The 12,734-nt window shown below is 42.0% G+C and overlaps 1 protein-coding gene across 6 annotated transcripts; it reads left to right on the top strand.

The window, feature by feature from the left end:
* The first annotated feature begins 1,263 nt into the window (after positions 1-1,263).
* RBM43 (RNA binding motif protein 43) lies at positions 1,264-12,410 on the top strand. 6 transcript variants are annotated; one of them, XM_054044813.1, is made up of 5 exons: positions 7,203-8,619; positions 8,714-8,782; positions 8,879-9,077; positions 9,570-9,664; positions 9,747-12,410. In XM_054044813.1, exons 3-5 carry the CDS (start codon positions 8,957-8,959, stop codon positions 10,500-10,502), a joined length of 972 nt encoding a protein of 323 aa, XP_053900788.1. In that variant the 5' UTR covers positions 7,203-8,619; positions 8,714-8,782; positions 8,879-8,956; the 3' UTR covers positions 10,503-12,410. The 6 variants fall into 6 exon arrangements, with proteins under 6 accessions (XP_053900785.1, XP_053900784.1, XP_053900789.1 ...); XM_054044812.1 differs by having other exon boundaries at positions 7,812-7,826; positions 8,441-8,782; XM_054044810.1 differs by lacking the exons at positions 7,203-8,619; positions 8,714-8,782 and adding an exon at positions 1,264-1,335.
* Positions 12,411-12,734: the final 324 nt, after the last annotated feature.

The raw sequence follows: 12,734 nt of genomic DNA on the forward strand, positions 1-12,734 counted from the left end.
AAACTAGGATGTGAATTTAAAACCCAAATAAGTGGATTAAGCTAAACCACAGAACGGTATTCTTAGGGTAGAACAGGAGTGCTCACACAGGGAGCTCATGCAGAATAGCTGTTGAGGAATCACTATTTCAGGCTATTTCCCCATGCAGACAAGCCCTGAGCACTGAAGATTCCATTCTAAGAAGCTGCAGCAAACCATGCCAAGGAAGAAGGAAAGATGTCGGGATGCAATAACTCATTGCAGAGTCTTCATTCTAATTTTCTTCAAGTTCACACTTTAGGGGAAAAAAGACAATTTAAAATCAAGTCTTAAAAAGAGTCTTTGCTACTTGCATAATTTAAGTCTAGTAATAATTCTACAGCACCCAGACAAGGCAATGACAATCCTCACTGGGGACTCAAGGGGCCTGATTCACCACTTTCTTTTTCTTGCCCCATAAAAGGGACAGCACAATGCCATTACATCGGACGTCAGAGTACTTCTGGCTTCCTGCACTTCCACATGACAGATGAACGACACCAACAGTCTGTATCTCTGCCATTCAGTTCAGTCTCATTTGATTTATACGTTATTTTATGCCCAACTGGTTTAACATGACTGCCTTGCCTCCTCATGTCACCACATTCATCTTGGATTACTCCTCCCTGTCTCTTCCCTGCCCATCCTCACCCCACTCACTCCCTATCGCCTCCCCCACCTACTTAGCATCCTGAATTTAGTTTCATAGTTTTATTTGTGGATAGATCCAGCTAGATAAGCAAAAATGTACGTAGGACAATCTGTGACAGTTTCACACCTGAGTGCACATTAGATACTGCATGATGTGCCGTAGACAAGACCTATGCTGTATCAGTTATACCATGCACGTGTATCAGTACCTGGTAAGACACACAGCTCTTACCAGTACCTGATCATATGCTTCATCTTTTTAGTTATAAACAAACCAGACAAATCAAAATGAAAACCAGGCACAGACACCAGAGTTAAAACCTAACCCCTGTATAGCAAATCCCCTTAGCTTCTCCTTGGGGTTAAGGGTCAAATGTAACCCGTCTGTGTAAATCCATTGGTCCCAGCGGGTGTAGCTCTTCAGTGTCTAAACAGAAGCGGCCGCTTGCCCGGGGAGAACTGCCTTCTGGGACGTGTAGTTGACGGTCTCCTTTTACACCGCACTGTTCTCCCCCGATAAGGGCTGCAGGGTACTACAGTTCCCAGCAAGCCCTGCGCCGAGACGGCTGATGAATGCCCAGGCTGTCAGGGAAACCAAACTAAAGTGAAACTAAATGGGCATCGTTGCTGCGTTCCCCAGGCCAGGCAGCAAGCGGTACAGCCATGGCAAGTGTCTCACACCGTGTGCGTGTCTTGTTATCGCGGGGAGCAGAGGGGCTGCGAGCTTGCTGGGCAGGACTTCGGGCTCTATTTGAGGGCAGGGCTAGCGGGCTCTGGACGGGGGGTTGCGTTTGTACGGAGCGCAGCGCCGCTCCTGGAGAATGGCCCGGCAGTTCGTGGGGCTGGCTGCAAAAACTCTAGCGTCGTTATTCTTTTAGAAGTTAATATCTGTAGCATGTAAAACATCAGTGGTCAAAACCAGCTCAGCCTGCTGTAAAATCCGCGTGAAGGAGCTCTGGGGGAGAAAAATCTCCTGGAGATTCCCCCACGCCGTGCCAGAGCAGGAGCAGGATTTTCCACTCATGGGTCTGCCCCACAATCTTGCTGTTTGTGGAGGAGCTGCAGGAGGTCAAGGCCATCCATGCAGAAGCCCTGTGCCTAGTCTGCACTAGCTCTGGCCCCCTCAACCCCCAGCCCAGCTGCTGGGCAGTGCAGTTGCAGTAGGGCCTTGGAAGGGAAGGGGCTGTATTATCTTTCCTGGCTAATTCCCCCCATCCCTACCTGCCGCCCTAACCCAGTGCAGGAACACTATTCATCTGTTTATATGCTGAAACATTAATTGCGTGGTTTGAATTGATAAAAGCAAATGAAATTGCTCCAGGCCCAGTTAAATAACAGTCATTCTCTCAAATTACAAATAACTTAAGAAAACACATTGAAATTAAACATTAACCAGTCAGACATTCTCATATGGAATGTGTACTAACCAAAGTGCTGGCTAGCTATTATTTCTCAGCCAAAGTAAACGGTCATCGAGGGTTGTATTAAACCTGTTCGAAGTTAGTGGGTGTAAGAGCCTTCTTTCATTCAGGCTAAATGTAAAGAAGCCATTAAGTCCCTCTGTGTAACTAGGCGACTAAATAATAAAACAATACACTGGGATAGCTAATGTTAAAAGTTTGTGTCCAGCTAAAGAGGCTGCAATGTTCCCACTTCCGCAGTTTAAATAACAGATCAAAACTGTTGAAAACACAGCAGTCAGCCCACCAACATGGAAGCGCACCATGCGTGTGTATGAGAGAGAGGGCTTGAGTCATTCTGAGAGTGAGGAGGCATGCAATGTTATCAATCTTATCTAAATGTGTTCTCTTTAAATACTGTAAGTGGCTGTTGGGGGGGGAGGGGGCGTTGTGCAGTTGCCTTGTGTTTGGGGTTGCAGCAGGCTTGCCTTGGAGCGGAGGTGCTTTTTTTTTTTTTTTTTTTTTTTTTTAATTTTATTTCAAAGGTGGTAACCCTACTAGGGACTGGTATAGCAAACACCTGTCACAAGAGAAACAGAAGAAACACTAGAGAAACAGAGAGACAGCAGCAAGGGACCAACCACAGCAGAACTGTTAGCACCATCCTGAGGGAAAAAAAGCTAAGAAAGAGTGAGCTTTTGGGCCAAGTGCTGGCTGAAAAAGTTGGGACTGTGAGCAAAGAAATTGTCTCCTGCTGCTTGATTCCTGCTGTATTCAGAGAAAGAGGATTTGTACATGTTTTTGTAAGCAAACAGGATTGCATTAGAGATACCTGAATCCATCATCCATTTCTCCTTCTAGAAGAAACAAACTTCAGGGCCCCAACTTTGGCTAACCACTCCGGTTAAAACCAGGTAACCCTACATATATTTGAGCCAGCCAGAAAGCAGCTTGTTCATATAATCACTATCAGTTTAAAAAATGTATTTCTGTGCGTAAGCTGCTCTCTGGTTGACAAAAACAAAGTCTGTTCTCAAGACGATCAGAGTGCAATTTATTTATTTAGTGTTCGCATAGCAAAGCAATAGGGTTCTTAGTGGCCAAGTGGAGCTCTTGGAGCACCAATTTGGCTAGCAGGCACTCCTCAACAACATGTATCATTGTTTGATCTGCACCACAGCTTGGATTGTCTTGAAGACCCCAACGCTGCTGATTGGTTGCACAAAGGCCTTGCCCAGTCCAGAATCAGTTAAGAAGGACCCACTGACGACCTGTCAGGTCAAAGATGGGCAGGCAAGCAGAAAGGTGTAATAAGTAGAGTGCAACAAGCTAATGCTACAATAAACTGTTATTTTACTGTGCTAATATTCCACCAGCTAAATGATTAAGGGCTAATGACTGCAATGGAACCCATTTGGAGGAATCCATGCATCTGTGTGCAGCCCTATTGACTTAAATGAGACATAAGGAGTCTGCACTTGCAGATCCAGTTGCAAGATCAAGGCTTAAATCTTAAACCTCTCACAAGTGCCCCCTCTGGTCAGGTGTGTCTGTGGTCTTTAGACAGTCCCAGCCCTGCTATCAGGCCATACCCCCAGGGCTTCCTCTCTGGAGGCAATGGCTTTGCCCTCTTGGTCTGTTCCAGCCCAAGCTCTCCAGCTGGGCTTCTTAGTAGTTCAGATCCCCTTCAGGAGGAGTTTACCACTGCCCAATTGTAGGTCAGTTCCCTAGTGGCCTATGAGAGGTGGGGGTAGAGAGGGACCTGCCCTTATTTCAGGGCTCATCTGTGTCCAGGCCCATCAGCCAACTAGGTGCTGTCTCTCATTCCTCTGGTCCCTGCCAGCACTGGGCTGTCTATGGTGCTGCAGTTCCCTTTGGCCAGCCAGGAGCACCAGTTGTACTCCTCTGACTCCAGCAAGGAACTGACTGTGTCTGGCTATGCAGCTCCTTTTATATGGCCTTCCTGGGCCCTGATTGACTGCTCCCTGCAGCCTCTCTAGGCCGCTTGGAGGATACCTCTGTTGCACCTGGAATGGGTGTGGAAAGTCCCTTAGGCCTCCAGCAGGGGTCCTCTAGGCCTAGTCTATCCCATCACACTGTATCATTCAGGTTGTTTGATGAGGCAATGCTATTGCCATAAAAGAATATCACAGGATTAACAGTTTAAGACTTGCAAATACAAGTCTCAGCTTTCTCTTGACACTCAGGGCCAAATTCTCTGCTAATATAAGCTGGCACAACTCCAGTGGAACTGCCTGGTCTTTATTTTCCATTGATTCTTCTTCTATAATTTGGCATTTATGTAAAAGAAAGAGATTAGAATGTTGTGACACTATTCTTTTCTTTTCTATTCATGCAGCCACACAGCATTCTTTCTACGTACTGTTCCAACATGCATTACAAAAAATGAGAGCATCTTTGTCTTGGATACATTGTCAAAAAACATAAATGCATTAAAAGATGCAGCATCTATAGCTGAAATGGCTTCTTTCTTAAATATTGTCTTTTGAAATTAATTCCTGTATTGAAAAAATGTATAATATGAAAGTATTAATATTCTCTATGGTATCTCATTATTATTCACTCATTTCACTTCTTCAGCTTATGATACAATGGGGTCTACATTTTTTTTCCAGTGAAAGTAACATTTTAAAATTGTGTAGAATAGAGATATAAACTAATGGGTTCCACATTCATGCCCCAGTATCAAAATTAAACATCTTCACCTCAGTATTCCTCTTGGCAGCAGTAAACCATTATGGAGGCAGCAATTCAAAATCTATTGATGGCGTTGCTTTGTTTGAAGAAAAATAATACTACTATTTAACTCTTATATATCGCTTTAGAAACATTATCAGATTAATTCATCCTCATATCTCCTTGTGAGGTAGATGATTCAGTATTGCTAGCTGCATGGTACAGATGGGGAACCGGAGGCCTAGATGTTAAGGACCCAAGGACACAGACGGGGTCAGTGTCAGACCTGGAACTTGGGAGTTATGTCCTCTCATTTTTATGGTCATACCACTAGACCACACTTTTTTTGTGTGTGAGACCACATATGTGTCTGGTAACCTGGAGTGGCCAGGTTCTTTTACAGACTCTTTATAGTAGAGAAGGAGCCAGTTATGGCGCCTTGCCTTTTTTTGCCACAGTACTGAGCACAGGTTAGAGCAGCCTCAGGGCTGCTTCAGCATGCCAGCTGGCAAGGCCTCCTAAGGGATTGTCTGCCAGCTGAGTATTCTAGCCGTGCCTCCTTCCCCTCTTCCCATTCCCTGTGCCAGAGGCTGTGTAGAAGGTGCCAGTTCTGGTGGCTGTTTGCGTTCTGGGAAGTCGCTCTAGCTGGGGAGTTGCCTGTCTTCATTGCCATTGTGCTGCCCAAGAGTGGGGTAAAAATCTGCCCCACTATGTTATCAGATGAACAAAAAACAAAATTGGCTTATACTGAAGAAAATCACCATTTCATAAATAAAGCGTATAGCTCTTTAAATGTGAAGCCTGATCAAAATAGGGCTCATGTCTTCTCATATTAAAAGCTTTTAGAGTGCACTGCTACGCTGTGTCATTGAATCTGTCTTCTGACTCCCTTTGGAAATAATAGACTAGTGATCCACATGGCTGTGAATCCATGTCAGTGAAAAATTATTATCCTGTGGCATGTTTTGCAGGCTTTATAACTGCTATGCTGGCCCTGGCTCTACCTTCTGGAGTGTAGATCCAGAAGAGAGCTTCTTAGAGTAGTATAAAGAATGTCATGAAAAACTGACCTGGCTTACAGCCACTCAGAAATTGTTGACACTTCATTCCTATAGGTGGCTCTATGATGAAACACTAAATTATTTACTTTCTTCTTCTTAAATCAGTCAACTGTTACAAAACTCACTCTATGTACTTCTGCTTACAGGAATTTTGTTACGGTATTCCCAGTGAAACACTACTGTTGATTACTTGATAATCGGCATGGAAGGAGAATATGCTTTTCATAATGGGACACTGATGAAAGTCCTATTTGTGATGAATTTCATGTTCAAAGAAAAAGGGAGGCTGGGTTCTAATGAAAATCTTGTGTGTGTGGAGTTATTTTGCATGTTGCACATCTCAGATGACTAGTTGTGGTCTTCCACTGTAATCCTGTATCCCAGCTCTCCTGAACTTTGGAGAAGTTTGAATCTGAGCCTTAAAATTGCAGTCAGACCTATCTCTAATGAACAATAAATAGTAGTTGTGATACTGAGCCAGAAAGGGTTAAGCAACTTGCAGGCTTAATGACCCAAATTCCACCTTTAGAGATATATTAGTATATAATGATTGTATTTTTTGTTTGTTTACATATATATTGTTAGAGTATCGGGGTAGCCTTGTTAGTCTGTATCTACAAAAACAACAAGGAGTCTGGTGGCACCTTAAAGACTAACAGATTTATTTGGGTATAAGCTTTCGTGAGTAAAAACCTCACTTATTCAGATGCATAGAGTGAAAGTTACAGATGCAGGCATTATATACTGACACATGGAGAGCAGGGAGTTACTTCGCAAGTGGAGAACCAGTGTTGACAGGGCCAATTCAATCAGGGTGGATGTAGTCCACTCCCAATAATAGATGAGGAGGTGTCAATTCCAGGAGAGGAAAAGCTGCTTCTGTAATGAGCCAGCCACTCCCAGTCCCTATTCAAACCCAGATTAATGGTGTTGAATTTGCAAATGAATTTTAGTTCTGCTGTTTCTCTTTGAAGTCTGTTTCTGAAGTTTTTTTGGTCAATGATAGTGACTTTTAAATCTGTAATAGAATGACCAGGGATCACAGACTTCAAATAGAAACAGCAGAACTAAAATTCATTTGCAAATTCAACACCATTAATCTGGGCTTGAATAGGGACTGGGAGTGGCTGGCTCATTACAGAAGCAGCTTTTCCTCTCCTGGAATTGACACCTCCTCAGCTGTTATTGGGAGTGGACTACATCCACCCTGATTGAATTGGCCCTGTCTACACTGGTTCTCCACTTGCGAAGTAACTCCCTGCTCTCCATGTGTCAGTATATAATGCCTGCATCTGTAACTTTCACTCTATGCATCCGAAGAAGTGACGTTTTTACCCACGAAAGCTTATGCCCAAATAAATCTGTTAGTCTTTAAGGTGCCACCAGACTCCATATTGTTAGAGGTTGACAATGTAACCAAATGGTTCCTGTCTGTCACTGTATTCTGTTAATTCAGAGATCAAAAGGAGATGTTAACATTTAGATGAACCGTGAATGTAATAGTATCATTGTCTTCATTTCTCTTTGAAGTTTGTAGTAAACTACCTGTAAATGGTGGGAGATGGGCAGTTGCCTGATGCTAATCCATGTAGCTAATTATCAGTGGTGCTTAGGAAATAGAAGGTTTTACTTCAAAGCTGCAGTGCTTCACCCAAGGAATGCCTGCTGTCAAGAGGCTGCCAGAGATCTATAAAAAGAACTCTAGGGCCCTGATCCTTTGTCACAGGAAGTTTGAGTCCCAAGACTGAGATCTTCAGCTCCAGTCTAGATCACCCTGATATTCGAGTGTAACCTATGGAACTTGCTCTGAAAGAACTCTTTGCATCTCTAAAGCTCACCATCTGTACTATGAAACTGACCTAAGAATTTTATTCAAGTCTGTATGTATAATGATCTTTTAACCAATACTCTCTTTTCTTTTCTAATACATTTTTGTTTAGTTAATAAGAATTGGCTGTAAGCCTGTATTTGGGTAAGATCTGAAATATTCATTGACCTGGTGAGTAATGTGTCTGATCTTCTGGGATTGGTAGAACTTTTTATATGATGAACAAGATTTGTTCATCATATTTGACTTGGCTGTCTGGGTAGGAGCTCAAGGCTGGATTGTTTAAAGGAACTGTATTTCTGGCTTCTGGGTAACCAGTAAAGTGTTGTAGAAGCTATTTTGTTGGCTGGTTTGGTAAATCTAAGTATTAGAAATATCCACTAGTTTTGGGGATCGTCTGCCCCATTCTTTGCACTTTGCCCTGACTGAACAATCTCAGCGTGGCCTCCCCTGGGACTCTGGTCACAGTAGTGCTTTCCAACTCTATTCACACTGGGAATGTTAGAATCAGAAAATAGAACAAAAGTAGTCTTATTAATATCACACCAAATACTGCTCATTTTAGAAGCCATTTAAGTTTAAAAGTCGTCTTTTCTCTTGCTCTCTTTGGCATTTGAAGTGGATGTGAATGTAATTTACACCACTGGTGTAAAAAGGCCTTAGGTCTGGTCTACACCTAAAACTTAGATGGACCGTGCTACATCTCTTAGGGCTGAGAAAAATGTCATGCCTTGTGCAACATAGTTAGGTTGACCTGACCTAACCCTCCCCTCTTGTAAACGCAGCTAGGCCAACGGAAGAACTCTTCCATCGACCTACCTACTATCTCTCTGAGAAGTGGATTATGTACGCTGTCGGAAAATTCCCTTCCTTTGATGTAGGAAGCATCTACACTACAGCGCTACAGTGCACACACAGCTGCAGCACCGTAGCTGTGCTTCTGTAATGTAGACAAACCTTTAATGTAAATGAAAATTAAGTCTGGAGTTCTTTGGTGAAATGTTCTATGAGGTCTATGGAGAGAATCAAAAGTTGATTCAGCATTCTTCCTGCTGCAGGGATGGAAAGAGGTGTATTATGGATCTTAGGAACAGGAGGGATGGTGTGACAGAGTGGATATCAGAGAGGTACTGGAAAATCTCTTATGAGGAGGGAACAGCTAATTGGACTAAGTCATTGCACATATAACTTATATTTACAGTGTGTCATGTCTCTGTCCACAGGCCACAGGACGAGCTGCCAAGTCTGAGAAAACAATTGTGGTCTCTGGTATTCCAGATGGCATTGTGAAAGATGATGTCATGGCTGACATATTGATGATTCATTTCCAAAAGGCGAAGAATAGGGGTGGAGACGTGAAGGATGTAGTTTATCCAACAGCAATAAAAGGAGTTGCATACATAATCTTTGAAGATCAAGAAGGTATTTATTATTATTAACAAATAACTTGTACCCATGAAATAAGAGTATGTAATTTAGAACATTAAACTTAAAACACTACACATGAATGCCCTCATATTAATCCCAAATTTTAAGATTTCCTCCTGTTTATTAAGGACACAAATGTGAATAGGCTTAATGCAGAGTATGTGTGTCTTTTAAGACTAGTAAAAGAATAAATCTATAACCTGCATAGCAGACGAGATTTTTATAGTCAAGCCTTGGGGAATAAATCTCTGCCAATTAATGTTCTAAGGAGACAGGCTGCTCTCTCACTCCTCTGAACAATTTTGAGTAATACATAAAGTATCAGGAAAGAATATTGAACAGTGGGGAAATCACTAGGGAAACCATCAAGAGAAAAGCAACAGAGGGTCCTGTGAAAAATACCTATGAAGTATTCCAGCCATCAGACAGGAAATAAAACATTATCATCCTCTTGCAAAACAAAGTGAGTCTGAATTTTCTTCTCAGTTACAAAGAATGTTCTCCAGAAAGATGAACACAGACTAGAGGACAAGAGGCTGGGCAGGTATTATCCTCTGAAAATCTCTCTCTATAGTGAACACGTAAGTGCTTCCATCATAGCATCCTAATCATGTGGTCACGGCTGGGGTGCACTTATTAATTGCTTTTATTTTACACGTATAGGTCTTCACCTGTGTCTCGTCTGTTCTTGATTTGTCCATTTTTGAAGATAAATACATTTTGGAAGATCTGGTGCAGGAGCTTCAGAAGACTATCCCAGCCTTGAGCTTCAGTCCTTTGCAATCCAATGGGCAAATTTCTGTTCAAGGGTCATTCCCAGCAATCAAGTCACTAAAAGACAATTTGTTATTAAAAGCAAATTCCCTTTCCAGGAAGGGCAAGAGGGGAGAGAGAAAGCCAGATCAAAGACCTAACAGCAGGACCGAGAAACGTGGACTATTTGTGGAGCCAAATAATACTTTTGTCCATAATGTAAACAGGGAAGAACAAGTGGTTGTCCTGGACACAGATATCTATTGCTACATGAAACATTTTTTATACAAGGAAAGTCTGGCAAAATACAATGTTGTAAGTCGTGGAGTCACAGATGGTGAGATCACCACAATATATCTAGAAAATGCCAGAGCAAATTTGGATTCTAGAGAATTAGAAAGAGCCAAAGAGGGAATTGAAGATTTGTCTGCAAAACTTCATTGCAGATTACGTAAAGAAAGATTCTCTCTTGATGGCAACACCAGATCCGAAAGGCTGAAATATAAACAAGCATTTGAGAGCATAAAATCCCGATTCCCCAAAGTTCTGGTTATTCCTTATGATACTCACATTGATGTGATAGGAAGTTCCTCTGAGACATATGAGTTTACACAAGAAGTGAATAGAACAGTAAAAAGCCACATCCAAAAAAGATTCAGGAGGTAGGAGTCATTTAGGTGATGCCTGCGAGCTAGGACTTCCTGAGAGTGACATCTCTTACACCAAAGTACAATCTCCCAAGGGAGTTGGTAGAAGCCCTATTGCTGGGGACTTTTGATAAAGGATGTTTTGCACTTCTGTAACTTCCAGTGGAGGATTTCAAAGCACTTTGCAAACTTCAATTAATTAGGGCCCAATCCTGCTCCCATTAGAGTTTTGCCATTGACTCCACACAGCACCCTAATAGTATTAGGAGCTTCATTTTACACGTTGTGGCTCCTCTGTCATTAAAAGAAAATGCAGGCCCTTCTACATCACTGCTGATACAGTCCTACAATACGTGCACAGGCACTTCTCAGAGAACAGGAAGCCTGGACACCAAGACAAAAGTCCCAAATACTAACTTAAATTTCAAACATGTAGCAAATGCCCTGTTCATGCATCTGGTGAAATTAAAGTGCGTAGAAGTTAGTTTTCATAGTGAATGGACCATCCCTGTTTTATGGTCTCTACTCATCACAAACTAGTGCCTCTTGTGGCTGTATTAACATACACTCTTTTTATGCAAGTTTTTGTTTAATAAATCACTTAGTTTTACATGTAAAACATGTTTTGATAAACTTTTTTCTTTTTATATGCGGCAAATTTAAAGTAGTTTCATTTAACCAATAAAAAAAGTAAATGCTGTTTTTGTGCATTAATTGAATTCTAATTTCCATCCAAATACAGCTTGACAAGAATTATGAGTAAAAAATTAATCATAATCTAGTAAATAAAAAACATGCACCAATCACTATTTTGTAACAAAAAAATTGTGCCAATTATGAATCTGAATAAATGTATGTTAAGCTACGTAGACTCATTGACTCATAGACTTTAAAGCCAGAAGGGTCATCTAGTCTGACCTCTTGCACATTGCAGGCCACAGAACCTCACCCACCCACTCACTCCTGTGATAGACCCATAACCTCTGGCTGAGTTACTGAATTCGTGATTTAAAGTCTTCAAGTTACAGAGAATCCACCATTTACGCTACGTTAAACCTGTAAGCGACCTGTGCCCTATGCTTCAGAGGAAGATGAAAAATCCACACAATTCCTTAAATAACTGTGTAAAGATATAGTGTATCGTCCTAGTTAGCAAAAAGAAGTAGCAAATTTAATGTAAAGGCTCTAATTTGTAGAAAGTAAACATATTTTAATGGTTTCCAACCAACAAGAATTAATCTTTCTTTAGGATAATAATTAAGGTACAAAGGCAAAAAAAATTAAAATCAGTTATTTAAATCAAGGTGTCCTTCTTGGTGATTTAAAATGCTTTGCTTTAAATCAATCCACCTTACTTGAGGCAGGGAGTATATTGAGGATGGGGAAGAAGGGATTTTTAAGTGTTTAAAGAATAAATAAGAGGCCATTCACATACTATAAGGGATAAACCAACTCGGTATTGATTGTCAAAAAGGTACCTGTATATACCTTTAAATACTGTATATTTGTTTGTCCTAGTAGGTAGTTACAGAAAGCAGGAACATTGTTATCTGCCTTTAATATTTTCGTTGCAGGAGAAGCTCCTGGTGATAGAGATACACCCAGAAGGTAGAGCTTTTATACCTGGGAAGGGGGCATGAGCTCTGACCCCAGAAATGTAGTTTAGGGATTGGTAGCCATTTTGTAGAAACCTTTCCTGTTTTTTCAGTCATCTAACCCAGCCTCCCACATTCAAAATGCGTATTAGAGACAAATAAGTGATAATTGGCCTTATTTTCACGGGACTATTGAACTCTCACTGACAGGCAGCTGCAGCTGCTCAGCATCTCGTACAATCAGACCAGTTATTTTGAATATCTCTAAGGCTTTGGCTACACTGGCACTGTACAGCGCTGCAACTTGCTGCGCTCAGGGGTGTGAAAAAACACACCCCCCGAGCGCAGCGAGCACAGCGCTGTAAAGCACCAGTGTAATCAGTGCCTGCAGTGCTGCAAGCTATTCCCCTCGGAGAGGTGGAGTACATACAGCGCTGTGAGAGCTCTCTCGCAGCGCTGGCGGCGCGACTACACTCGCGCTTCACAGCGTTGCCGTGGCAGCGCTGTGAAGTCCCGAGTGTAGCCAAGCCCTAAGTTTTGGAGTGAAAGTCTTGGTCACTGCATTAAGACTTCCGGCTTTGCTTCTACTTATATAGTTATTATTGACAATGCAGTGAAATGGACACACATTTCCACAGCAAGTCATCACATTCAGC

This window comes from Malaclemys terrapin, chromosome 11 (genome assembly GCF_027887155.1).
Source record: "Malaclemys terrapin pileata isolate rMalTer1 chromosome 11, rMalTer1.hap1, whole genome shotgun sequence".
Classification (NCBI taxonomy): Eukaryota; Metazoa; Chordata; order Testudines; family Emydidae; genus Malaclemys; species Malaclemys terrapin.

Bases quoted from the DNA above. Each gene is read 5' to 3' on its own strand.
- RBM43 (XM_054044809.1), top strand. From the start codon at position 1,333: ATGGCAAGTGTCTCACACCGT. The intron at 9,078-9,569 runs GTATTTATTATT...TTTTCTTCTCAG, and splicing joins AATCTTTGAAGATCAAGAAG to TTACAAAGAATGTTCTCCAG. The intron at 9,665-9,746 runs GTAAGTGCTTCC...TTACACGTATAG, and splicing joins TCTCTCTCTATAGTGAACAC to GTCTTCACCTGTGTCTCGTC.